This window comes from Odocoileus virginianus, chromosome 5, assembly GCF_023699985.2.
Source record: "Odocoileus virginianus isolate 20LAN1187 ecotype Illinois chromosome 5, Ovbor_1.2, whole genome shotgun sequence".
Classification (NCBI taxonomy): domain Eukaryota; kingdom Metazoa; phylum Chordata; class Mammalia; order Artiodactyla; family Cervidae; genus Odocoileus; species Odocoileus virginianus.
In genome coordinates this window covers 70,626,249-70,651,875 of record NC_069678.1, presented here as the reverse complement: position 1 = coordinate 70,651,875, position 25,627 = coordinate 70,626,249, and the positions used below count along the sequence as shown (strand labels likewise).

Genomic DNA, 25,627 nt, shown 5'->3' with positions numbered 1-25,627 from the left:
ATTTAAAAAAATGTTCTAAGCATCAATTCTGTCCAAAACTCTGTGAAAGACACAGACACAAATAAAACAAATTCCTTCACACACACACAAAAGAATATAATCTTTCCGTCCTTTCCTGGGGCTAAGATTGTTCTTCCAATTGCTAAAATAAAACTGCTGATTGTAGATATGGAAACTACGGTAGAAAAGCATATGTCTGCCCCCAACCCCAAGGTACAGCAAAGTCCCCAGCACACAGAACTCACTCCAAAAACAGCTCTCTTCTTTCTGGTTCAAGCTTCAAAACTGTGGTCCTGTGGAATTCCAACAAAACCTCCTTAGAAAAGTCTGGCTGAGTTCAAGCTGGCTCGGGGCTGAACCAGCAAGTCAGACCTGGGTGAGTCTCACTGGTTCTTGCTAAGTCATTTGTGCTTCATTACATGATTTGCATACGGGTGAAACAGGTCTGTACTGTCCTCTGGCTTCATTTCCATCGCTCTTGGGAGCTCTCTGCTAAGAGTGAGAAGGAGGCTTTTGTCCTTCCTCTGTCCCTGCCCACTCTCTTCCTGGAAGTCTGTCTAGATCGCTGACATTCACAGGGAGAAACTTTCTCCCTTCTCCCATCTCCTCCAGAGCTCATACTTGACTCTCGTTCACAGAGCTGGTGAGCCTACACGGCACAGAACTGAGAAGTTACTCGACTCCATTCAGGACAAAGACGAGTTTTTAGTTGACTTTTCTCCTCCTTGAGAAGGAAAGAGGTCTTGCTTTCTGTCACTCTCGGGGGGAGAAAAAGAAACCACCAGTTTGCTCAGCATTTAGACCCTGAGCAAGGGGCCTTAAATTACATTCCCTACAATCGTTACAACCATCCTGATAAGCAGACACCATTGTACTCATTTTACAGTTGAAGAGATCAAGGCCCAAAAAGGCCATGCCACCCGCTCAAGGTAACAGTGGATCATGACTGACACTGAGTAAGAACTGCCTCTTTTAGGTGCTCTAACCACAGAACCACCTGGCTTTCCTTTGGGAATGAGTGCTCTGCGAGCCAAGTGTTGGTCTTTTGTATTGGATTTCTGTCTCTGGAGAAGCAATCTGAGGGGACTACACAGGTGTCACGGACTAAAGGACAACCTGAATGGGACATTCAGAACTCCAGGCTCCTCTAATTCACCTGTCACACCTTTTAAGTGCACATGTCTGAAAATTCTCACAGCTTCTGTAAGGGTGAGGGTACAGGAGCCTCTGACCTGATCTTAAATTCAACAGAGCCTGTGAACTGACTCAGCGCGCCTCAGAGCCCTTTCCTCTGACCTCCAAACCCTCAGTCCACCCCAATCAGAGAACTCAGCCTGCTGCTTTGCAACTATTGACTTTTCAAGCTTTCCTCACAAAACATGAGCTCTCTTGGTGTTCCCAGGTGTTGGCACAGAACATGTACTCAGAAAAGGCTGGATGGATGGATGAAGCAGAGAGGAAGAAGAGGAAAAACATCTGGTCCAGTGGTTTCTTTATTCCCCGGTGGAAACAACAACCTTGTTCCTGGCAGGGGTTAAACCAGACACTCCCAGGATCTGTGGGCATGTCTCGTGGACATACCAGACCCCACTGTCCTGGGATTCTAAACATGCTGAACAAAACCTCAATGACTAACAACCACAGGATGGAGAACATGGCCACTTCCCTGTTTCCGTGGAACCCGACAAACCCTCTGACACAGGGAACAATTCTCATGGGCACCACAGTGAAGAGCCCAAAGGTAAATACTTCAGAGGCAGCAAAGGCCTTCCCTACGTCACATGGGCCCTTCAGGATCTATAAGTCAGTGATGAGGAGGTGAACAAAATTTTGATTGGAACGGAAAGCAGCATGGCCTGGAAGTGTCAGAAGATACAGGATTCATCCATCCATCCATTCATCTAACATTCACTGCATACTTAACTGTCAGACACTACTTGGGTCCATCCATTCATTCATTCATTAAGCATTCATTGCATTCTTAACTGTCAGACAGTGGGGAAGTGAGAGACTGCAATAAATCAAGAGACAAAAACCTCTACTCCACGAAGCTTGTAAGATATCTAGTGGAGATACACAAAGGCTATATCAGATGATGAGAAACTGGGGTGGGGGGGTGGGGGGGGGGCAGATAAGGCTGCAAAGGAAGCTTGGGAGCATAAGATGGGGCAGCCAGGAAAGGCTTCTCTGACACAGTGTCCCAAGAAAGTGGAGGGGCAAGGTGCAGATTCCTGGGAGAGGAACTCAGCAGTCCAGGCAAGGCCTCACTCAAACTTGCTGCTGCCTGATCTGAGCAACAGGAGGAGGAGCTAGGGCTGATGCTCCCTGGGTCTTTTCAACTCTCAGTGTACCCTCCATGGTCTGCTTCCTATCAGCCATCAAAGCCATGCTCGACTGAACATGTGCAGACCCCATACCACCGTACTCATGTCCTTCCAGCCTCCCACCATCAAGAGATTACCCTACAGGACACCCTCTTTGGCTTCCACCCCCCTTTGCAATTTAGCGAGGGTGTCACAATTCTGAGTTTCCATAATAACCTATACATATACCCCTGTCCCTCCAGCACCATGGACCAGCCTATCGTCATTGTCCATCTGCTCCTCTAGACTGAACTCCGTGAGGGCCATGACCATGCCCTGCCCATCATGACATTCCCACCTCTAGCATGGGGCATGCATGTGTGTGTGTCCTTAGTTGCTTCAGTCATGTCCAATTCTTTGTGACCCCATGGACTATAGCCCAACCAGGCTCCTCTGACTGTTGGATTCTCCAGGTAAGAATACTGGAGTGGGTTGCCATTTCCTCCTCTAGGGAACCTTCCTGACCGAGGGATCAAACCCACATCTCTTATGTCTCCTGAATTGGCAGGCTGGTTCTTTACCACTAGCTCTACCTGGGAAGCAGTTCCTCACTAAACTGGTGCTGAATGATGAACGGTGAAAGTATAGGTGAGTTCCTTGAGGGCAGGGCCCAGGGCTGATTAATCTAGTAGCCCCAGAAGGCAGCAGCGTGCCTGGTACAACAGAGGTAACTACAAATATGCTATGCGAATTGGTGCCCCCCTGCCCTCCCCCAACTGTGTTGGCATTTTATCCAGGCAGCCAGGTCATCCTCAATCCCTGACCATGGAGGTCCAGGGCGAATCCAGATGTGATCCTCTGGAGTTTAGACCAGGGCTCAAGGGTAGGGAGCACCATTTAGGTTTATATATGCTGTGGGATTTCTCTGATTTGTATCTGCATTAATCTCCGACAAGCCTTAACCTCATCCTTAAGCTTCTGTGCCCAGAGATAATTTGGTGTTTGGAGCTATGGTTTTTCCAAGCTATCCATTTTACAAATCAAAACCTAATATGGAGCGCCCTCCAACGCCATGGGAGGCTCTAGAAGGCAGCCTGGCAAAGGCGCGGCTGGTGTTCTGGTCCGCCGCTTTCTGAACTCCATGGAAATCAGGACAAAATTGTCTCTGCCTGGTTCCCATCTTCCCTTTCAACACCTAATCCAAACTTCTTTTAAAAACAACCACATTGAGAAATCAATTAGATGGTAGACACCATCTAATTCCACTCTGACATTTGACAGCTGGGGAAAGCAGAGCCTAGAGAAGAAAAGTGGCACCAGCTTCCAAAAACAGACACGACTGTCTCCACTTGACAGAAGAATACACTGAGGTTCAAAACCTAAGAAACCAACTCACAGTTCCACGGCTAGTAATTGGCACGGCCAGAATCTCCCAGGTCTGTCTGACTCTAAAGGCGAACACTGTCAATGCCATACCCAGCCAGTCCAAATGGGAGTATTCCCACGGCTCCAAGGAAGCTGTGGAGCCCAGGTTGCCTGAACAAAATCCCACAGGGCTCTGGGGGCTGCCAGAATCTCAAGTGTCCAACTCAGGCACTTCCTGCAGCTCAACAAAAAAGCTGCAGGAGGAGCTTCTCTGATGGACTGCGGTATCTTCTACTTCCCCAGGCAGGCGACAAGAGTGTTCTTCGAACTTCCTTTGAAAGCTTTGCAAATTGGACTTTCAAAGGGTTGAGATTTCTGTGTAACATCACATAAAAAGGAGCCATGGTGAAAGACACTGTCCTCCCTACTTCTCAGCCCTTACCTTCAGAGGTTATTTTAAGACAAGATAATCTTAGAGCTAAAAAGAGAGCCCTGAGTTTGCACATTGTATATGTGGGTGCCTGTGAATTGTGAATGTGTGTGTGCAGGCGCTCCAAAGAGTGTATAAAAATATGCTGCAGAGACGAAGGATTAAGGAGGTTCTTTTCTTTCTTCCTCTTTCTTTCCTTTCATCCTTCCTTCTTGGAATATAAAGTCACTGTAGTTTTTTCCTCCCTTAAAGATGTAAATAAACACTCAGTCACGATCTATGCTTTACCTAACACCCTCGCAGAGAGCTCTCGCTATAATCATAGCTGCCAGGAGGTGATGGGTGGTGGGGGTAAGGCGACATCTCAACCATCAGAGCAGATCTGAAGAAAAGCAGGTCGCCTTCGAGTGACATTGGAATTAGCGTTGGAGCTTGTATCTGTAAGTTTATCCTCCAGAGGTTTGTTTGATTTTTTTTATCACACAGCACCGTGAAAAGAACATACAACGAGGCTCGGGTCATGAAGACCAGCCTTCAAATACCTTTCCTGCCTCTTATATTCAGATTTGTTTGTTTCTGTGTCTGAAACTGAAAATAGTGTAATCAAAACACATCTCATTGGGCTACTGAGAGAATCTCAAAGTCATAGCATGAGCACGACACAGTGCCTGGCACATAGAATGCACCAGAAACCTATCAGCACTTTTACTTTACAAAACAGTGAAATTATATTTTGTAAAATTGTTTCCAGACCTGGGTAAAATACAAATGGAGCAGGAAATGAAATATCATTGTTAAACTGTCCTTTCTCAGAGCAAAGCAAAAACAGAAACAACAGAAAAATAAAGTATGGTGGGAAGTGCTATCCATGACTTAAAAATCCATGTTTAATATTTTTAGAGGTTGGGGCCCACCTTGTAGCTCTGTATCCTAAGTAACGGGAAGCCCGGAGGCCTCCAGACTTGGAAAGGACTGGGGGAAAGAAACAAAACAAAAAAACCTCTCTGCTGTTTTTCCCAACTCTTAATTATGTTTTTTAAATACGAAAGCAAAACGCTCTTTTTCCAAACAACTTTATGCTCCTCTGAGCTATGTCTGACCTCTCAGCGCCTTTTTGCTCTAAACTCCATCAAAGCAGCCAAAAGCAGGAAGTGCCTTGGCATAGGGACCTCATTCAAAGGGAGAGGAAAGGCAGGGGGACCATATTTAACTGACAAACAGAAACAGACCAGCAGCTGTCTATCTGTGTGGCAGCCGGAGGGGAGTATGGTGCTTCACCTGCACCAACCGCCCCAGCATTTCCAGGAAGCATGGCCATGGCAAGGCCAACATGGGGCCTCAGACCATGGCTCCACCACTAGTTGAAGGCCCTCCAACACACTGTGATCCTCTGTGGGCCTTGGTCTCTAGATCTGAGCACTGGGGCTAAGGATTTCCTAGTTCATTGTGTTATCATGAGGTCACCTATGCTCATGGATGCAGAAGGATTCTGCAAAACTCAAAATCACTCTGTAGACAGATAATGACATTTAAAGCCTATCCATCAGAAGACAATGGAGGAGGATGCGGCATGGAGAACATTATGAGGAATTTGATCAGAAGGCATGGATTTGAATGATAGTTCTGGTGTCTATGTGAATTTTGGCACTTTGCTTGAATTGTCTGAGCCTTACTTAGTAACCCTTTCCCACAGTAGAGATAATATTACTTATAACAAAGTTCCTGGAAGGATCAACTGAGTTAATGGATTTTCAGAAAATGGTGCTTGTTACCACAGAATGTTATACAAGTGTCTTTATCACTTAATCATTCCAAAATGGGTGCTCAATCTTTACCAAGCAGCCATGGTAAATATTATTTTTATTTAAAAAATGGGAAATGACTTCTGCTAACGCAATGGCAGGGCTCAGAATAGAAGCTAATTCTTCTAGCCAACCTCTTTTTCAAAGATTCCTCGGTGAAGTCTGGCTCTAACCACCATGAGGGCTCTGTGTACAGACGAGATTTAAGCGGGGGTTGGACTTCACTGGAATCAGAGACAAAGTACTTACCACCAGATACAGCATAGTGTACATGGAGAAGGAGGCGTGGCCGGAGAAGAAGGACTTCCTGCAAGAGCAAAAGATGGCTGTGTCAGGGCCGTACTCACATCCCCACCGCACGCTGCTTGGTCTGCCTCCCTCCCGGGACTGTGGCCCTGAGAGGAGAACCTGTTCATCCCTGCATCTGTGTGGTGCTTTGGACACCTTGCCTGTGACGTAGCAAGCACCCATGAGTGAACAAGTAAACGAAAGAAAAAACAAATGAATGAATGGACTTACCAAAGCTCCATTGTAATTGCTTTTACGATCTATCAGTTATTTGACTGTGAGTTCCTTAAGAACAGGGGCATTGCCTTATTCATCCATCTAAACCAGGGCCCCAGCACTGAGCTTGGTACTAAGTAAGTACTCCCTGAACTGCCTGCAGCAAAGGCGTGAACCTCATGCCATGGGAGGTGGGATCTCACCTGGCTTCCTGGACTTTGCTGTCTTCGCCTCTGCATTTGTAGTTTTGAATATAGCCCACAGAGCAGTTGATTTGACTGAAATCAGGGTTGCAGACGTTCAAGAAGTGAGGACGCAGGCGCCCTATGGAGACCTTGGCAATGTCTGTGAAGGACTGGCTGATGGCACAGCCAAAGAGGAAGCAGCCCACCTGCTTGTAGAGGGCTGCCACGTAGGGATTCTGAATCGTCGAGCGGGACTTCTCCTTCAGGTAATAGATGCGGTAGAATTCCCCTGTGATGATCTGAAAGACAACGGATAGGGAAGTGAGGCAGCATCAGGACCTATTAACAAAAGTGAGGCTGCAAGGATAGTCAGTGACATAAGAAGATATTCAGGACATAGCTATAGGTTATAATCTAGAAAAATCCCAATTTTCTATTCAAGAAGTATATAAGGCACCAATGTGCATGGGAGAAAAGACTGAAGTACTAATACAGTACTAACACAGTCATTTTTTCCTTATATAAAAAGTCCTACATGGCCATATAGAACCTTTGTAAGAAGAAACATATGCAATCAAATAGTCATATGTAAATATATAACATATATATATTAAGATACAGATATCCATACGTGTGTGTGTGTGTGTGTGTGTTGGGTTGGCCAAAAGTTAGTTTGGGATTTTCCATACCATCTTACAGAAAAATCTGAATGAACTTTATAGATATCCACGTGTGTGTATGTGTGTGTGAGTGTGTGTGTGTATGTGTGTGTATCGGGTTGGCCAAAAAGTTAGTTTGGGTTTTTCCATAGGAAAAACCTGAATGAACTTTTTGGCCAACCCGTTACACACATGTGTGCACACACACACACTAACAAAGAGAAAGACAAATAAGGACTTAGCTATTGAGGAACCAAAATCATGATTAAGGCTGGCCAAGGTGGCACTAGTGGTAAAGAAGCTGACTGCCAATGCAGGAGACGTAAGAGACGTGGGTTCGATCCCTGGGTCGGGAAGACCCCCTAGAGGAGGAAATGGCAGCCCACTCCAGTATCCTTGCCTGGAGAATCCTATGGACAGAGGAGCCAGGGCTATAGTCCATAGCGTCACACAGAGTCCCACGTGACTAAAGCGACTCAACACAGCACAACAAGATGTCAGAGGGTCTGCGATTTTCCAGATTCTAGGACTGGGGGTCACGAATCACCAACTATGATCAGACTCTGCACAGGGCCTTCGACTGTGCCACACTGAGTCCTGGCTGAGGTTTCTTCATGAAAGGATGAATGCTCCCTGACTCGGTTTTGGGTTTGAATCCAGGCTTTGTCACCTACCTGGTGTCCTTCAGAAATAACTTAAACCTCTACAGAGGTACTGTCAGAAATGTGGCAACTGGTGGAAATGCCCTGGGTCACAGAAAGGGATTCTTTCATTTTACTCTTAAGAAGTAGGGCATGATGAAAAGAGTACTAGCTTACAAACCGAGAAACTTTAATACAAGGCCTTTCAGAGTTTGTGAATTCCCAAGGGTGCCTGCATTGTCTCCTCCATCCTGAAAGACAGTGAGTCAGTCTGGGTTTTCATATCCTTCCTCCATCCCACTGTGTCTACTCTTTAATGTTTAGGGGAGATTCATCACTTCTTTAAAAAGAAGAGGGAAAAAAAAAAGAGCCAGCAACGATTGATTATGAACAGCATGTCAGTCTTTATTTTTTATGTACTTTATGACACCCCCACAACTACCAGGAGATAGACTGAGACTCAGAGAAGAAAAGCACTCTAACCGAAACTGCCTGCTTTTACAGGCAGGTAAAGAATGGTGGGGGCTTGGGGCAGGGAAGGGGGGTCAGCAGACTCTCTGTAAGGTAAACACCTTAAATGCCTACACAGCCGAGGATAAGTCCTGCACTAGTGATATACCACTGCTCAGCGCGCTGCCCTTGACTTAACTCCACAGAACAGCCCTGGCCACTTCCTGGTCACAACCACAGTGCAGGGACAGCGATGTTCAACTCATCACTCACCACAAAGTCCTTTTCACACTTCCTCACAGGGAAGGCTGATGAGCCATACTTGCCCTTTCAGGAAACAGAGCATGTTCACAACCACAAGGGGAGCAATAGACTGACACATCCGGGCGCTCTTCTCATAGTCTCCCCTCATTCTTTTTTAGCTAGGGAAGGCATCCAGGCTGAGCATCTGATCCAAGTCCAGGGCTCCCAAGTCTGGAGGGGAGGATGGCCATGAAATGCCAGCTGGGCCCAGGGGCAAGCAGGTGCAGCTGTGAGAACAGCTACTAGTGCTGCTAACGTTTATACAGTGATTCTGTGTTTAAAAATGCTGGTGATTTCTCAGTGCTACCCCTCGGTTTCCTGGATCATATTGAATTTCCTAGATCATATGATTCCATTAGAGAGATGGTCAAAGGCCAGCCCTGTCTGGCATCCTGGCTGAGCCATTCTCTGGGAGAGCAGCAGGACTATTAAGTGAATAAATGAATGAAAGGGGGCAAGATGGTGGTCCATACGGTTGTTTTCATTGCAAAATTGGAAATGTCCTCTAAACATTACCAAGAGTCCTTTGACAACATGCTGCAGAGATTAAAATCTGAGAAGCCTAGCCAGTCATAAATGAAAGGGTCCATTATATACGGAAGAAACTGAAGTTCAAATTAACTCACATCTAAAGATTAGACCCAGGTGTTCTAATTCTCCACCCAGCATTCTTTCCTACCATTCATGGTCTAATTCCCCTTTTGAACCTGTTTATACTTTTACCCTGTGTAACCTTATGGGCTAATATGTTCCAGATGTTTATTACCACCATCATGTTCTCTCTTTCTTATTCTTCTTTTTTTTAAAGTCTCACTTTGACTTTAGACATGGGGGGAAATGCACTAAACTAGGAGTCAAGGAGCCAGAGTTCGAGTCCATTTGCAAAATGAAGGCCCTAGACTCCGTAATTAATTCCTTCATAACTGCAGTGGCATTTATTCCCAGCTCTCCAGTGCTGCTTTCACCAGTAGCCTCTCATCAAAGCAAAGATAATAAGCAGCAGGAAAGGAAACATACTTGCTCAGATATGACACAAGCCAAGAACAGAATCAAGGCCCCATGCATAATTCCTGCCCTAGGATGACTCCTGAGTTCCTTGAACCATCCACTGAAACAGATAAGAAACTGTTTCTAAATGGGCATGTCTTGGGTGTGATTTCCAATTTGATGCTGAAAAAGAACACGTGGGTTCCCACTGCAGATCAGCATCTCTTCCATCATTTCATGGTTGATTAGTCCCAGGGGTGTCACCTCTCGGCTTCAGTCATCTCAGGGAGAAAGGGTTTGGTTACATCTCAAGGACAATCTTTAGCTCTCATACCCTTCATTCTGAAACTTCAGTTTTCAATGCCACAGTCTTGCAAACAGCAAGCTAAGTAAAATGCTTCCTCCTCTCATGGGAAGATAAAGATAAAAAGAGAACATCTGATGGCCCCTCAAATTCCCAATAACAACTCTAATACTACTAGCAATCTTTTATATTTCTTTTGCAACTTACAGTTTCATTTAATCTGCAATCTGTGAGGACAATATACCCAGTTTACTGATGGGAATACTAGGGCGCTGAGAAATAGTGACTTATCTGAAGGATTTGAGGCTAGAAAGCTGACAGTTAAGAGTAGGGCCCAGATATTCTAACTCTCAAGCTCAAAGACCCACAGAAGACTACATCAAGATCATTTTTATTATTTCTGTTATTAAAAACAATTTCCACTATAGAATAGCAACTGTGTATTTTCAAGGACAGGATCAGGCTGAAGCCATTTAGCAGACATATGACTCCAGGACCACATGGCTTCTGGGGCAGCCCTGACAGATCTTGGAGTTAATGAGCAACAAATTATGTATTTTCTCCATCCCCTTGTACAGAAGGGTCGGGGAGTTGACAATACAGCCATAAATCATCATTATGAACTGGCCAGGTTTGGCTTCTTGTAATCCTAACCCTTAAAAGACCATTTAATGAAATTCGGGCTGCCCAAATACCTCACTTCTGCAGAAGAGGCGAAGGCTTAAATTGTTCTCCGACACGTTACACACCTAACTCTGGAGTTCCAGATTTACTGCTTTCGGACTTTATTCATTACTCGCAATGTTTTTATTCCCGGGTAATAAAATAAGCTCTTCCCTCCCCCCCTCCCCCTACAAAGGCTCTGTCCCCACTCGCAGACTCTGGCCCCTGGAGCCCTCATTTCTGCTTCAGTCAGCAAAGTTGTGATATGTAAATTTCACAGCTGAGAAAAAAGCCTTCCATCGATTCCTTTCTGAAACAGCAAGCAACAGATTCTGGGGGTGATGGCAGGCTGCCAGGCGAGCAGAGGAGAATTCTCCCCTACCTGCCTTTTAAAGCACTTGGCACAAAATCTGGAAACTAATAAAGTGGGAAAGCATTGCAATTACGCTATGAGGGGACAGAAAGGGATCAATCAGTCCTCGCCAGAGAATGGCTGAGTTTGGAGGGAGGTTGCCTCCCACTCTTAAGACAGGTCCTCTTCCAGTCTTTTCTGGTATACAAGAGCTCAGTTGCCCACATATTCACAAATATTGAGCTGCTCTGGAGAGGAAATTTGGGAAAACATTAGGAGAGACATTTTGGAAAGGAGAGATTACACGGTGGTGAAAGAAGCACTGACTTTTGGAGCCAGAAGAATCTTGATCTGTATATCCCATCTCTTACCGTGAACCTAGACAAGTGACTTCACCTCCCTGGGCTTAGGTCTCCTTGTCTATGAAATAAGAGTAATATCTTGACAAGTACATACTGCTATATTTAAAACAACCAACAAGGACCTACTGTATAGCAACAGAAATTCTGTTCAATATTCTATAATAACCTAAATGAGAAAAGAGTTTGAAAAAGAATTGATACATGTATATATATAACTGAATCACTTTTCGGTACATATGAAACTAACACAACACTGTTAATCAACTATACTCCAATATAAAACAAAAATTTTAAAGGAAAAAAAAGAAATTAAAAATTTTAAAAGGATTAAAATCTACCTGGCAAGATCCTTGCCAGGGGAATCAAGAAGATGATATATCAAATATCTGGCACCTAGCAGAAGAGCTCTGCAAACCATAATGTTTTTTTTTTCCTTCCCTTGGAAACAAAGAAACAAAAAATTAACACAGGCATACCATTTTATTGCACTTTGCAGATACTGTTGTTGTGGTTGTTGTTTTTTACAAATTGAAGGTTTGTGACCACCCCCGCATCAAGCAAGTCTATCGGCAACATTTTTCCAACAGCACTTGCTCACTTCATGTCTATGTGTACTATGTTTTGAAATTTGTAATACTTTCAATATTTCTAATTTTTCATTGTTATTATATTTGTTACAATCAATGATCAGTGGTCATTTTTTAGCAATAAAGTATTTTTTAATTCAGGCATGAACATTGTTTCTTAGACATAATGCAATTGCACACTTAACAGATTACAGTTTAGTGTAAACGTAACTTTTACATGCCCTGGGAAACCAAAAACCCATGACTCACTTTATTGCAATGATCTGAAACTGAATGGGCAATATCTCCAGGAAATGTCTATACTTGTATAAAACATCTTTTCCAAAATAGTTCTAAAAGATCCCTGGAAAAGAACATATCACACTAAAGAATTTGGAAGTACCACCTCTCCAAGGTAGAACCAGAAGAATATGAGTATGGAGATGTTGGTTTTGACCATTTCATCTAGGATATCTTTTTCAGGGGAACAAAGCAGAAAGAATATCTAAATTCCAGGCAGCAAGGGCCACCCTACTGCATTGTTCGTGTTACCTGTTAACAGTCCACTATATAGATTATCCCAAGAAAAGTAAGACTTTGCACAGAGTCCTAACGATCCCTCTTACAGAGTCTGAGAACTCATCTTCTGCTGCCAAATTCAAAGGACAAATGTCCCTGATAGTCTGGTCTGCTTCAATGATAACATCTACATAGTCGGTAACAATTTAAAAAACTTTTCCCTATCCACTGCATTACCTGCTTCTCACAACACGCTAAGAATTGCTAAATTATTCTCCACACTTTATAAATGAGTGTGATGAAGGCCAGAGAGGCCACTGCATCACCCTTGGGGACAAGGTAGTGGACAGTGTCCGTGCGCTTGCTGCAGCCTGGGCCTCCCATGTTCTGCCCAGTGGCATCTAGCTGGCTTTCTCTTAGAAGCCCTAGCAGGTGGCAGGATGGAAGTCTCCAGTGAGACAGGTATTCCCTGAACACCTAGGAAGGTCATGTCACCCTGTCAGGCACCTGTACATCCAGACCCCCATCAGCCACAGAGCATCAAGCTCCCCCTTCACATCTCAGCTCTGTGGATGAATGAACTTCTTTCAATCCAGAAGAGGTTCATTCATTCAACAAGCACTGAATGATGGAGATTAATGAAGGAAGAATCATTTTTCTCACTTGATTTCTCAGTAAGGAAAAGGGAAATGTAACATATCCAAGTCCTGCTTCTAAGGATGGAGACAGAAATGTTGCTCTATCTTCTTTGAGCTTTGCTTCATCTACTACAATGAAATGCAGTATCTTCAGTGACTAGAAATAACTGACAAGAAATTTAGTCTCCCTTTCTTCTCCCACTCAGTTGTCTTTAACCTCTTGGTAGGAGATCAGTGCCTCACAGATCAGGAAAGGCAATGGGACCCAAATCTGTCCAAGGCCACCAGTGCAGTTTCTAGGCTTTATGGGTAGGTCTAGAATATGGATAGCAAAGAAGCCAGAGAGAAGTCACAGAAGCTATTTATGGTCAAAATCAACAGTGGCCGCCCTAAGCCCTAAAGCCCAAACTTTACAAAGGAGGCATCTTGAAAGATGAAGCAGTCTATTTTCCAAAGTCAGGGATTCAAAGGCATGAGTCTCCTAGGTGATCAGCTCTGCCTATCCATGCAAGAGTTCTCTCTATAGCATTGCCCACTGCCCAGCTCTCACTCCTTTGACCTTGAATTTCCTACCATCCTTAATATCACCACTGTGCTTTTCTTCCTATTTCTCAAACACCTTTCTCTTCCCAGTGGCTCCACTTCTGGGTGCTGTTAGATAAATGTCAGTCTTCCTAGGGTTGTATCCTTGCCTTTTTTTTCTCTGTGACTTCACCTGTGAAAATATCCTTCAAAAGGGCATTTACTTTGCTCTCTAGTTTCAGCTCACCCTTTACCCCAACAGACTTACTCCAATCTTCTGCCCAATCTTCCAACTAGTTATCAAACCAGTATTATCAGCATGCCCACCTGACCAAGTCACACTCATTCCAGCTTCTGCCCCAAACTTCACTTCTCTTCCCCCCATTCCTACTCAAGATGCAACCAAACACAGAACTGCAAAGACACTAAGTCTTAGACCACACCCTCTCCTTTACGCCATTGTCATCCACTTCTGTTCATCCCATGTTTGCAAGGTGGGATGTCATTTCCATCCTATTCTCTCTCTTCTCTTTGCATTACCACCACTGCAGTTCAGACCTCATCCTTAACCTTCGTTGAACAGTTGGCCAAGTGAGCTGGAAATACTTTCATCAATCTCTAGCCTATTAATGAGAGTAAAAACTCCTCAGCACTCAAGGAGTTTCACAATCTTGCAGTCATCTCTTCCTACCTTATCTTTGTCTTCTCCCTTATACTCTAATTCTCTTGCTGAACAGGTCTGTCTGCTTGACATTTCCTGAAAAGGCCCTATTGTTTCAGTCTTGGTGAAGCCATCCCCTCTGTCTGGAACATCAGGATCTCTGATGAAAGTCTCACCTCTGTTTCAACGTAGAGCTCAAGTGCCAGCTAGGTGCACCAGGTTAGAATTTGGGCTCCTTTACTCAAAAGTCTTGGGCAACTGAGCTATATGACTCAGTCTCCTTCTATGTACAAAGGGAGATGATATGATGGCACTACCAAGAGCTCAAGGGTTGTTATGATAATTAAATGGAGTGCTCCATGAATGATGATGATAATGATGATGAAGTCTTCACCAAAGGAAACGACCTTCAGTGATCTTCCTCTCCACTCCCACAATACTTGATTTCTGCCTTAGACCATCTACAGCAGAAGTCCCCAACCTCTCGGATCTAATGCCTGATGATCTGAAGTAGAGCTGACGTAATAATAGAAGTAAAGAGCACAAGAAGTGTATTGTGCTCGAGTCATCCCAAAACTATCCCCCCCTCACCCTGGTGGGTGGAAAAAATTGTCTTCCACAAAACCCACCCCTGGTGCCAGAAAGGCTGGGGACTGCTAGTTTACAGCATTTCTCTTGTTTTGTCCTTGAAGCTCTCACCTCTCTGGGGCTTACTATCCTTCACTGCCCTGGCTATCTTCTAGCTCCCAGTTCTTTAGTCTCCTTGAGAGTCTAATGGTACAGTCAGTCATGTACTTGGCCTGTTCCATAAGCTCCAAGGACAGTATCCATGTCTTATATCTCAGCTTCTAGGCCAAGGGGAAGCCTAGGAGCTGCCTGTATGTTCTAAGGAAGGTGTCTCACTCAGAGAGGCTTTCACTTTCTGAACAAACAACTTCCTACACAACACTATCCCAGGGACTTCCCCGGTGGTCCAGTGGTTAAGACTTTGCACTTTCAATGCAGGGACTGCAGGTTCAATCCCTGGTTGGGGAATTAAGATCCCACATGCTGCACAGCAAGGCAAAAAATAAATAAATAAACACATAAAATAAAAAGAGTAATAACTAAATTAAAAGCTATTTTAAAACAAACAAAAATAAATGAAAAAAAAAAAAAGCTATTTTAAAACAAACAAAAAAATTGTTAAAAAAAAAAGAAAAGCCACTATCCCACATGTCAGTCTTGGGTAATTATCTGCCCAAGGGCCTAGATGTTTTGTCCTCCTCCATACAAAGAGCTCTTTACAACCAGGAACTACAGATTTTCTAGCTCACTAAATACAGAGCACTCTGCAAAGCCCCAAGCGCACAGTGGGTCTTCAATGTCAGCTCCTGTGCTGGGTTTTAAAGCCAGACAGCCCTGGTATCAATTCCTCCTCCCTGTTCACCAAGCAGAATAACCTCACACTGGCCACACTCCCCTTGTAAACCTTAGGACCCTCCCTCATTAGTAAAATAGGGTCAATAATACCTATCCCCTGCAGATGCTGAAGAGGATTTAAGATAAGGCATTATTAGTTTCCAGCCCATTAGATAGTGGGCCAATGGTATCTAATCCTCTATCCCATCCCCTAACACTGACTCACATGAACAGATTGCCCAGCCTCCTAAGAATTGTCACTTAAAGTGGAGAATATCATCACCTTCATATTAGATAGATTTTCCAAATAGTCCTGAGCCCCTAAGAATGATACTAACTAAGGAAGAATTGCTAGAGTGTGTGTGTGTGGTGGGGCCCGGGGTGGGGACAGGGAGAAACCTAAATCTTAATCTCCGTGCCTGAAATTTGTTACATTGCAAATAGAGCCCCTCCCCTCGCCCCCTCCTCAGGCAGTAAGGAGGTCTGAAGAACTCTGTAGCCCTCTGATCAGGGATGACACAGTTGAAGGATTAACATGATCATTCTCTGTTGGTGGTCTTGGTAATTGCACAGATATAGTGGATTGTAAACTGGGGGAACTGGGTCTCTCACCAAGGCACCGCTGGGCCAGCCTGACTTCACATTTTCTTTCAGAGTTGAAGACTAACCTTTAATGAGGAGGCAGTCTTGGGGAACCTTGTTTTCTTGGCAGTGCTCTCTCAGATAAAGGGAGTGGGGGGTGGGGAGGAAGTAATGAAGTCCAGATGTGGGCAAACTAAGCCTGATCCTGAATAAACAAGTCTTGGAGGTATAAGCTCTTCTTCTTGTCTCTCCAGCCAGAAATGTGCATATGGTGCAGAGCAGGCTCCCATGTGCATCAGAGGCCATCACCCAGATTTCAGGCTCCCATGTGCATCAGAGGCCATCACCCAGATTTCAGGCTCCCATGTGCATCAGAGGCCATCACCCAGATTTCGGGCTCCCATGTGCATCAGAGGCCATCACCCAGATTTCAGGGGGACAAATAGGACACTTGGACCTGCTTGTCTAGGTCCTCTAACATCTTTTGACCTAATGCTTGTCAGTTTCTGCTCAAAATGTATGGCCTCCTCTAAGATTTTTACAATTGTATATATTGAGTACCCAAGTTTGTGCCTTATGCTAGCAATATAAAATCAAAATCAGACTGATCCCTACTCTAGCAGAATCACCAGGAAATAGTCAAGTAAACAGACATGATAGTTTGATTCAGTGACTGCAAAGACAGAGGTGGGCCCAGGGACCTCTGGGATCTTTGGAAGGTGGGGGAGGAGGCAGTCAAAGAATGCTTCCTGGAGAAGGCAACATTGGCTTGGTGTTTATTTAGTACCTACCACGTGCAAGAGGGAAAGATCTGATCTCTGCCTTGCGGGAACCTATTAGCTACCTGGGGAGAGAAGTGGACACAAATCCCATTACAAGGTGATATATATTGAAGGTGCTATCTGTCTGCTGGAGATGGGGCAGCTTCGGGAAGTTTAGTGACAAGAGACAACACACAGCTTGTTAGGTGAAGGTTCAATCCTGGATCACCAGCACCTGCCATGCCCTGCGGACTTGATAAGTAATTGTGGAAGGGACGCAGGCTTTAGAAGGCAGCAGCGGTCTCATTTTAAAAAGCCTTGCCTTAGAATCAGAGGACTCCTGGTCTGGCCCTGCCACTCATTAATTATGGGAAAGTCACTTCATTTCTTGATCTCCAGTTCCCTTAGCCATACCAATCCACCCCCGAGAATCACAGAATCACTACCAAGTGCAGATAAGAGAATGTGTACATGAAGGACACTTTCTAAACTGTACAACACTATAGAAATGAAAAGGCCAATTCTCACTGCTGACACATGTAATGTCAGTTGATTTGACTCCCAGAACTAGCCTATGGAGTTGGTGAATTATTGTCACCAATTTACAGTAAATGTAGGTATAGTTCTTTTCCAAAGGGGTCAATGCCTTGACAGAAGTTGAAGGACAAGTCACAGAATGAAGAAGCTCAGAAGTTTTAGGCCACGAACCTCAATCAAAGCCATAATCTGAGCTTTTTCTCTAGTTAGGAATGTCATAACAGACGTTCAAAATGGATGGGATGTGAGGAAAAGGAGCATTTTTATGGCCAGAGGGAGAAGTGGATTCACTCATGACTCATCATACTTTAACTCCTAGATATTAAGAATCTTCATTAAACCCCTTTCAGGGTCTGACCAAAGCAAGCACTTGAGCCCATGTTTATTTAAAAGGAATACTAAGCATTTTTTCCATATTAAAATCTTTGCGCATAATTCTCTGCACAGCATGGTGCAAGGCAATTGGAGAGAAGGCTAGATAAAAGATGATATTTACTGTTTTTGCTCCTAATCTAACTGCTGCTAGAGTCATTAAACCCTTTGGAGGCAGGGATAGGAACCATTGCCTTCTGGATTTGGAAGGAATTCCTATTATGCTATAATTTCAAAATCTAAGCTACATCTGAAAAAGAGGTCAAAATGACCCGATTTTTCCACATCTCCTGCCATAGAAAGGTGTCTGCTTTCTCTATAACTTCTGAAATTTGCATCTTGAAACCCCACTGGTGTGCCATGCCTTTGTTGTGGGGACTATTCAGACTGGAGCAGGGGCACCCAGATCAGTCAAGGCTTCTCTTGTTGTTTTAAACAAACCTGACATTTGGCGGGAGGAGGCCAGGGCAGCAAGTAGCAGGCTGATTAGATTTCCAGCTCCGGGTCCCCCTTCACCCTCCCTGACTGTCGTTCACGCCCTCTGATCAGAAGCAGATTCTGCATGGAGCCAGCAAGGCTCTCTGGCCAGTCACAAGGGGAGAGAGGGTTGTTGTTGTTGAATTCAAGTTGTATAGCTTTTCCAGAATTGACCATATGTATTAATGGGAATTATTCACTTTTCCTCCAAGGTCTTTGCTTTTCCTCTTGTTCATGATTACTCTGGTCGTTAATGACAGATAAGTGGGTGAGCGTACCTCATTAGGAGCCCACATCTCACACACGCCTCCAGCTGAAATGCAGGGGCATCTGGATCAGGAGGCTAAAGTTTTCTTGCAAAGAGTATTGGCACGAGAGTCAAGAGACCTGAGTTCTCGTGAATAAACTACAAGGGAAGAGCGGGAGATGTGATGAGTCCAAAGGCTGGAGGGCCTTTCCTAATTCTACTTCTGCCAGGTAAAAGGTCTTGACTAAGTCACTTCATCATTATTTTTTTTACTTCATTTTTTGATGCTGTTTACTCACAATAAAAACAGTGAACATTTGCTGAAGATACTGCCTGTGTCAGGCACTGAGTTACTTTCCACACATTAGCTCATTTATTTCTGAAAACCTTCATAAGTAGACATAGTATCTCTACTTCATAGATGAGAGCAAGGAGGCTCACTAATTTTCTACACGTTCCAGAGCAGAGGAGCTTAGGGGTGAACCAGAGCCCACACTTTTAACCCCATGTGAAACTGAGACATCGGAAAACTCATGTGTGTGTGTGTGTGTGTGTGTGTGTGTGTGTGTGTGTTGGGAGGGTGCAAAAGGCTTGAACATGGCCCCAGGTTTCCATGACGCAACAGTAGCACCTGACAAAGAACGACTTTCTCAGAACCAAAGGGAAGCACCATCCAGACCTAATCTGCTGGCACTGTGGGGGTGGGGGAAACGTCCTCGTTGCCCATCCCATCACATCCCATCCCATAACCAAGGCACAGTGCATGACTCTTTCAAGGGAACCAGGGAGGTCAGGGAGCATTTTAATTAAAACTTCCACGTGACATGAGGAGAGAGGCCAGCCACAACTAAGTTCTTCGAAGCAGGCCTTTCTTAGTGAGGAAGGAAGAAGCAAGGACCCAGGAGAAGCGACATGAGCACCCTGTGTCCTCCTAGTCCACTGCAGCCAAGGATGTGCCCCCCAGGTGTGAAATCAAACAGTACTCTCGTTTTACAGATGAGGAAAATGAGGTCTAGAAAACCCAGGTGGTGGTGGTTTAGTGGCTAAATCACATCCAACTCTTGTGACCCCATGGACTGTATGGCGTCCACCAGGTTTCTCTGTCCATGGGAATTTCTCAAGCAAGAATACTGGAGAGGGTAGTCATTTCCTTCTCCGGGGAATCTTCCTGACCCAGGGATGGAAACAGGGTCTCCTGCATTGCAGGCGGATTCTTTACTGACTGAGCCAGCAGGGAAGCCCAGGGATTTACCTGATTCACATAGTCTGGGGGCCCCAGGCCTCTCTCCCCGGCACTGTGCCCAGGAGCAGTCCACTAGGAAGGCTGCTAATAAATGCATGTAAAGAGAGCAGAGGCCACATCTGTCTGAACATCCCTGTCCATGCGGTATTCTTATCTCAACAGCTCCCAAGTTAGAGCCAGCTTCTAAAAGAATTCAATTTAACTGAACTTCCAAGTGTCAGAAACACCTGTTCAAACCTAAGCACCAGATACCGTGTTAAGCATTCACCTCCCATTACAAACGCTTTTTCCAGGCAAAGCCATTCTTCCTAAAGAACTCAACCCCAACTGTAACTTTGGAGCAAAGAGTAAAATTAGATCTTGTATTTCTCAGCTTCTGAACACAAAGATCCTTAGTTCACCTTTACTACGGTTGCCAAATGGACTGTTTTTCTTTTAAAGGTTGGAAAGAATTCTACTTGCCTCCCTGCCCCCTCCCCAATGTCAAACTGTTGATTGTGTGCCTGGTTTACGATGTTATTAAAAAACAAAGAGGGGTCTCAAAGTTTATAACCCACCCCCAGAGTGGGGAAGTCAAAAGAAAAACTTCATGCAGTGCACTCTGTGGACCATCAGCTGTTTATATTTGATGCAGAGAAGGCAAGAGTAGCTAACCGCCTATCCCACTGAGCACTTGAATAGGACAGCCAACCTCCCATCCACAATCAAGTCAGCAGCACGGACAGAGGGCTTTGGAATAAACCAGGTTTAGGCTTGAACCCCAATTTTTACTTGCTTTTGACTTTGAGCATATCACTGAACCCCTCCGAGCTTCAGATTTTCCATTTGAATGATGGGAATACTAAGCCCCGATTTTACACATAGTGTTCTTAATATTGGGCTTCCCTGGTGGCTCAGAGGGTAAAGAATCCACCTGCAATGCAGGAGACCCCAGCTCAATTCCTGGGTCAGGAAGATCGGCTGGAGAAGGGATAGGCTACCCACTCCAGTATTCTTGGGCTTCCCTTGTGGCTCAGCTGGTAAAGAATCCACCTGCAATGCGGGAGACCTGGGTTGGGAAGATCCCCTGGAGAAGGAAAAAGGCTACCCATTCCAGTATTCTGGCCTGGAGAAGTCCATTAAGTTTCTCCCTTCTTGGCTTGCTAATACAGGCCAAAGATAAGCTTCTCTGTTTGGATTAACACAAAGACGACTTAAAATCTAGAAGAGAGAATTTTTGATCTTGGTAGACGTGATGCCTAGCCCTTTGCCCATGTTGCTGGGGTTCAAGGACAAAGAAAAAACTGAAAATAGCAGATATGTGGAATGGATGGCTGTGAAAATGTATGAACTACAAATTAAAAGACTGGATTCCCTCACTCTTCCCCTCCCCTGCTCTAAATGGACACATCTAAAACAAGGCTGTGATCTAAGCACAGCCCAGATAGACAGCACCCCAATTCCCATATGGCTGCCATTGCTCAAAATAATTCTGGACCTTGTCAAGCGGGTAGCACATTTTTGCACCTGCATTGAGGACTTCATCCTCTAAGGGAAGATCTGGATATAAGTCTAGACTTTACCTCCAGGTATGAGCAACCTGGTCAGCAATTAAGAGTTTACCAAGTACTTCAATATTCACGATCTCTTTTACTCCTCACTGCAAAGCTTTGAAACAAGATGGTCACCCTTGGTTTTAATGATGTACAGCTTGGCAGTGGAGGGCAAGGTCTAGAACCTAGGTCTTTGGACTGCAAGTCTCATTTACCAGGTAAGAGAATTAAACAATATGCCAGATCATGCCAGCGGCATTATCACTGTCAGAGCAGCAGCACAATAGTGTGGGAAAAATATAGAAAATGCCCAAGATATTCAGTAAGGCATTTCTCCTGTCCTCTGGGGCTCAGATTTACAGCATGGTGGCTCAGAGCTCAGACTCTGGGGTAAGGGACATGCATGTGTGCTCACTCAGTCATGTCCAACTCTTTTGTGAGCTCACGGACTGCAGCCTTGCCAGGCTTCTTGGTCCATGAGATTCTCCAGAGAATACTGAAGTGGGTTGTTGTGACCTCCTCCAAAGGATCTTCCTGACCCAGGGATCAAACCCGCATCACTTACATCTCCTGCATTGGCAGCCGGGTTCTTTACCACTTGCACCACCTGGGAAGCCTGAGGTAAGGAAGACAACTAGGTTTAAATCCCAACTCTATCACTCAGGAACCAAGTGACCTTGGGAAAATTATTTTTACTCTGTGAACCTCCATTTCTTAATTTGTAGAAGAAAGATAAGGACAATATCTACCCTTTGACTATTGTAGAGATAATGTATGCAAAGTATTTTAGAAGGTTGCTTAGCATACTTTTATAATACTTACAGTGTATATATATATATTTTTTTTATTTTAAAATATTGAGTTGGACAAAAATCCCATTTGGGTTTTGAAAACCCCAAACAAATTTTTGGCCAACACAATACTTTGAGTAATAGTATTAACTGCATGAAATAGTGTTAATCAAGTGAAATTCTACTTGATCTTCTAAGCCTCTGCTATATCAGATAGACCATGACATGCTGCCAGGGAGTCAGATAGGTTGCCCACCACAGTCTGGGCGCTTACCGCGAGGATGGCAATAACAATCCCCACAGCGCAGAGCACAGCGTCGTTGATTGTCTCCCCGGTTTTCAGCGGATACTTGATGCTCTCATCATTGCAGTAAAACCCCCGTTGGTAAGGCTTGATGGTGCTTGTCTCGATGATGATGAAAGGTAGGCCCGCTGGTCAAGATGGAACCATCATCACCATATACAGGGGAGAAAACAAGACAGAGGGAAAACATCAGTGCAAAGAGGTCAAAGAAGAAGGCCCCACAGCAAACACCACCCCAGATAACAGCATGGATAGTGATGTCAATTCCTTGCCTTTGCAGTGACCTACAGCCTTCTGCATCACTACGAACAAAGCTAGTGGATGTGATGGAATTCCAGTTGAGCTATTTCAAATCCTGAAAGATGATGCTGTGAAAGTGCCGCACTCAATATGCCAGCAAATTTGGAAAACTCAGCAGTGGCCACAGGACTGGAAGAGGTCAGTTTTCATTCCAATCCCAAAGAAAGGCAATCCCAAAGATCACTCAAACTACCGCACAATTGCACTCATCTCACACGCTAGTAAAGTAATGCTCAAAATTCTCCAGCCAGGCTCCTGCAATACATGAACTGAGAACTTCCAGATGTTCAAGCTGGTTTTAGAAAAGGCAGAGGAACCAGAGATCAATTGCCAATATCTGCTGGATCATCGAAAAAGCTAGAGAGTTCCAGAAAAACATCCATTTCTGCTTTATTGACTACACCAAAGCCTTTGACTGTGTGGATCACAATAAACTGTGGAAAATTCTGAAAGACATGGGAATACCAGACCCCCTGACCTGCCTCTTGAGAAACCTGTATGCACGTCAGGAAGCAACAGTTAGAATGGGACATGGAACAACAGACTGGTTCCAAATAGGAAAAGGAGTACGTCAAGGCTGCATATTGTCACCCTGCATATTTAACTTACATACAGAGTACATCATGAGAAACTCTGGGCTGGAAGAAGCACAAGCTGGAATCAAGATTGCTGGGAGAAATATCAATAACCTCAGATATGCCAATGACACCACCCTTATGGCAGAAAGTGAAGAGGAACTAAAAAGCCTCTTGATGAAAGTGAAAGAGAAGAGTGAAAAAGTTGGCTTAAAGCTTAACATTCAGAAAACTAAGATCATGGCATCTGGTCCCATTACCTCATGGGAGACAATGGAAATAGTGTCAGATTTTATTTTGGGTGGCTCCAAAATCACTGCAGATGGTGACTGCAGCCATGAAATTAAAAGATGCTTGCTTACTCCTTGAAAGGAAAGTGATGACCAACCTAGATAGCATATTAAAAAGCAGAGACATTACTTTGTCAACGAAGGTATGTCTAGTCAAAGGCTATGGTTTTTCCAGTGGTCATGTATGGAAGTGAGAGTTGGACTGTGAAGAATGCTGAGTGCCGAAGAATTGATGCTTTTGAACTGTGGTGTTGGAGAAGACTGTTGAGAGTCCCTTGGACTGCAAGGAGATCCAACCAGTCCATCCTAAAGGAGATAAGTCCTGGGTGTTCATTGGAAGGACTGATGCTGAAGCTGAAACTCCAATACTTTGGCCACCTCATGCGAAGAGTTGACTCATTGGAAAAGACCTTGATGCTGGAAGGAATTGGGGGCAGGAGGAGAAGGGGATGACAAAGGATGAGATGGCCGGATGGCATCACTGACTTGATGGGCATGAGTTTGAGTGGACTCCGGGAGTTGTGATGGATAGGGAGGCCTGGTGTGCTGCCATTCATGGGGTCGCAGAGTCAGACACGACTGAGCGACTGAACTGAACTGAACTGAACAGCCTTCTCTGGGGCTTCCCAGGTGGCTCAGTGGTAAAGAATCCGACTATAATGCAGGAGAGACAGGGTTCCACCCCTGGGCTGGGACGATCACCTGAAGAAGGAAATGGCAACACACTCCAGGATTCTTGCCTAGGAAATCCCATAGACAGAGAAGCCTGGCGGGCTACAGTCCATGGGTCGCCAAAGGGTCAGACAACACTGACTAAGTGACTAAACAACAACAAAACCTTCTCTACATGCACCCCCTTCCTGCCTTTACTCATGACTAAGAAGGTGTAGAATGATCCTCTTGTCTTGACCAAGAGCACAGAGGGAGACAGTGCAAGCACCAGGGCAGGAGCTTTTCCACTACTTTACATCATCCTGCTAAAGTCACAGCACAATTTATAATTATCACTAACAAAGTTCCAAATCTAATGATGTCTCATGATGCCTCCAAGTGCCTTCCTCTCTTAAGCCAACCATTTCCCCTTCAAAAAGTTCATCTCAAGGCACTCAGGCATGGAATTCTGAAGACGCTGGAGTAAGATAACCTAAATTTGAACCCCCAGATCCACCACTTCGTAGCAATGAGACTTCTGCTTCTTTCTCCATCTTCCTGAGCCTCAGTTCCCTCACAAATGAGTTGTACTGATGTCTAAAGGGGATCAAAGCATCCAAAACTCCTAGCAGAGTGCTGGCACACAGAAGCTGCTCAGTGAACGGCATTTCCGATTCTTTTCTTTCACTGTTCAACAAGTCATTGACAAGACTGAGCAGAGCTGAGCTGGGCCCTGCTGCCTGCTGACCTGGAGCAGAGCCCAAGGGCATCAGGAGCACCGCGAGGCACTCTCGCAGCTGCTGCTAGTTTATCAGCGTCCAGTTCAGATGCCATTTTCTTAAAGGTCATGGAAAATAGATTTCATCACCTGCCAGGAAAGGCCCTTATAAGCCTGACGCAAAAAGTGAAGGCCCACAATCTCTCTTGCTTGGACCTGGCAGCAGCCTCCAGATTGGTCTCCTGGCCTTCTGTGCCTCTTACACACACCCATCCGTTTACTTCCTGAGCACGAGCATGTCACGGCCATGCTCAAGGTTTGTCAATGGTTCCCCACCACACAGGACAAGATGATGTTGCTAAGTCCAACCTCCAGAGTTCCCACAACTCGAACCTCCTTGACACACACTCCAACAAAACGGGACACAGGACTTCTGTCTTGGTTCATGCTCTCCTCTTAAGCTGGAAAGACACTTCCTCCCCCAGCTCCAAGTTCAACACCAAGCACCATTGCCACCTCACCAAGATGAGGAAAAGGTTAAAACAAAGTGAAAGGTGAGCCACTGCATGTCTAGATTAAGGAAGACCATGAAAAACATCTGGTCAATGATAACAGTCACTGCTGATGTGC

The 25,627-nt window shown here is 44.8% G+C and overlaps 1 protein-coding gene and 1 non-coding gene across 3 annotated transcripts in view; one reads left to right on the top strand and one right to left on the bottom strand.

Moving 5' to 3' along the window:
• Positions 1-25,627, bottom strand: part of PLPP3 (phospholipid phosphatase 3) — a 90,942-nt gene that overhangs the window by 21,406 nt on the left and 43,909 nt on the right. For both annotated transcript variants that reach the window (XM_070468115.1, XM_020904128.2), the window contains exons 2-4: positions 22,434-22,591; positions 6,608-6,888; positions 6,150-6,207 (exon numbers count right to left, since the gene is read on the bottom strand). In XM_070468115.1, the coding sequence (XP_070324216.1) occupies positions 6,150-6,207; positions 6,608-6,888; positions 22,434-22,591 (497 nt within the window). The remainder of the gene's footprint in view (positions 1-6,149; positions 6,208-6,607; positions 6,889-22,433; positions 22,592-25,627) is intronic.
• TRNAE-UUC (transfer RNA glutamic acid (anticodon UUC)) lies at positions 15,179-15,251 on the top strand. Its single transcript has one exon. It is a non-coding gene; the product is annotated as a tRNA-Glu (tRNA).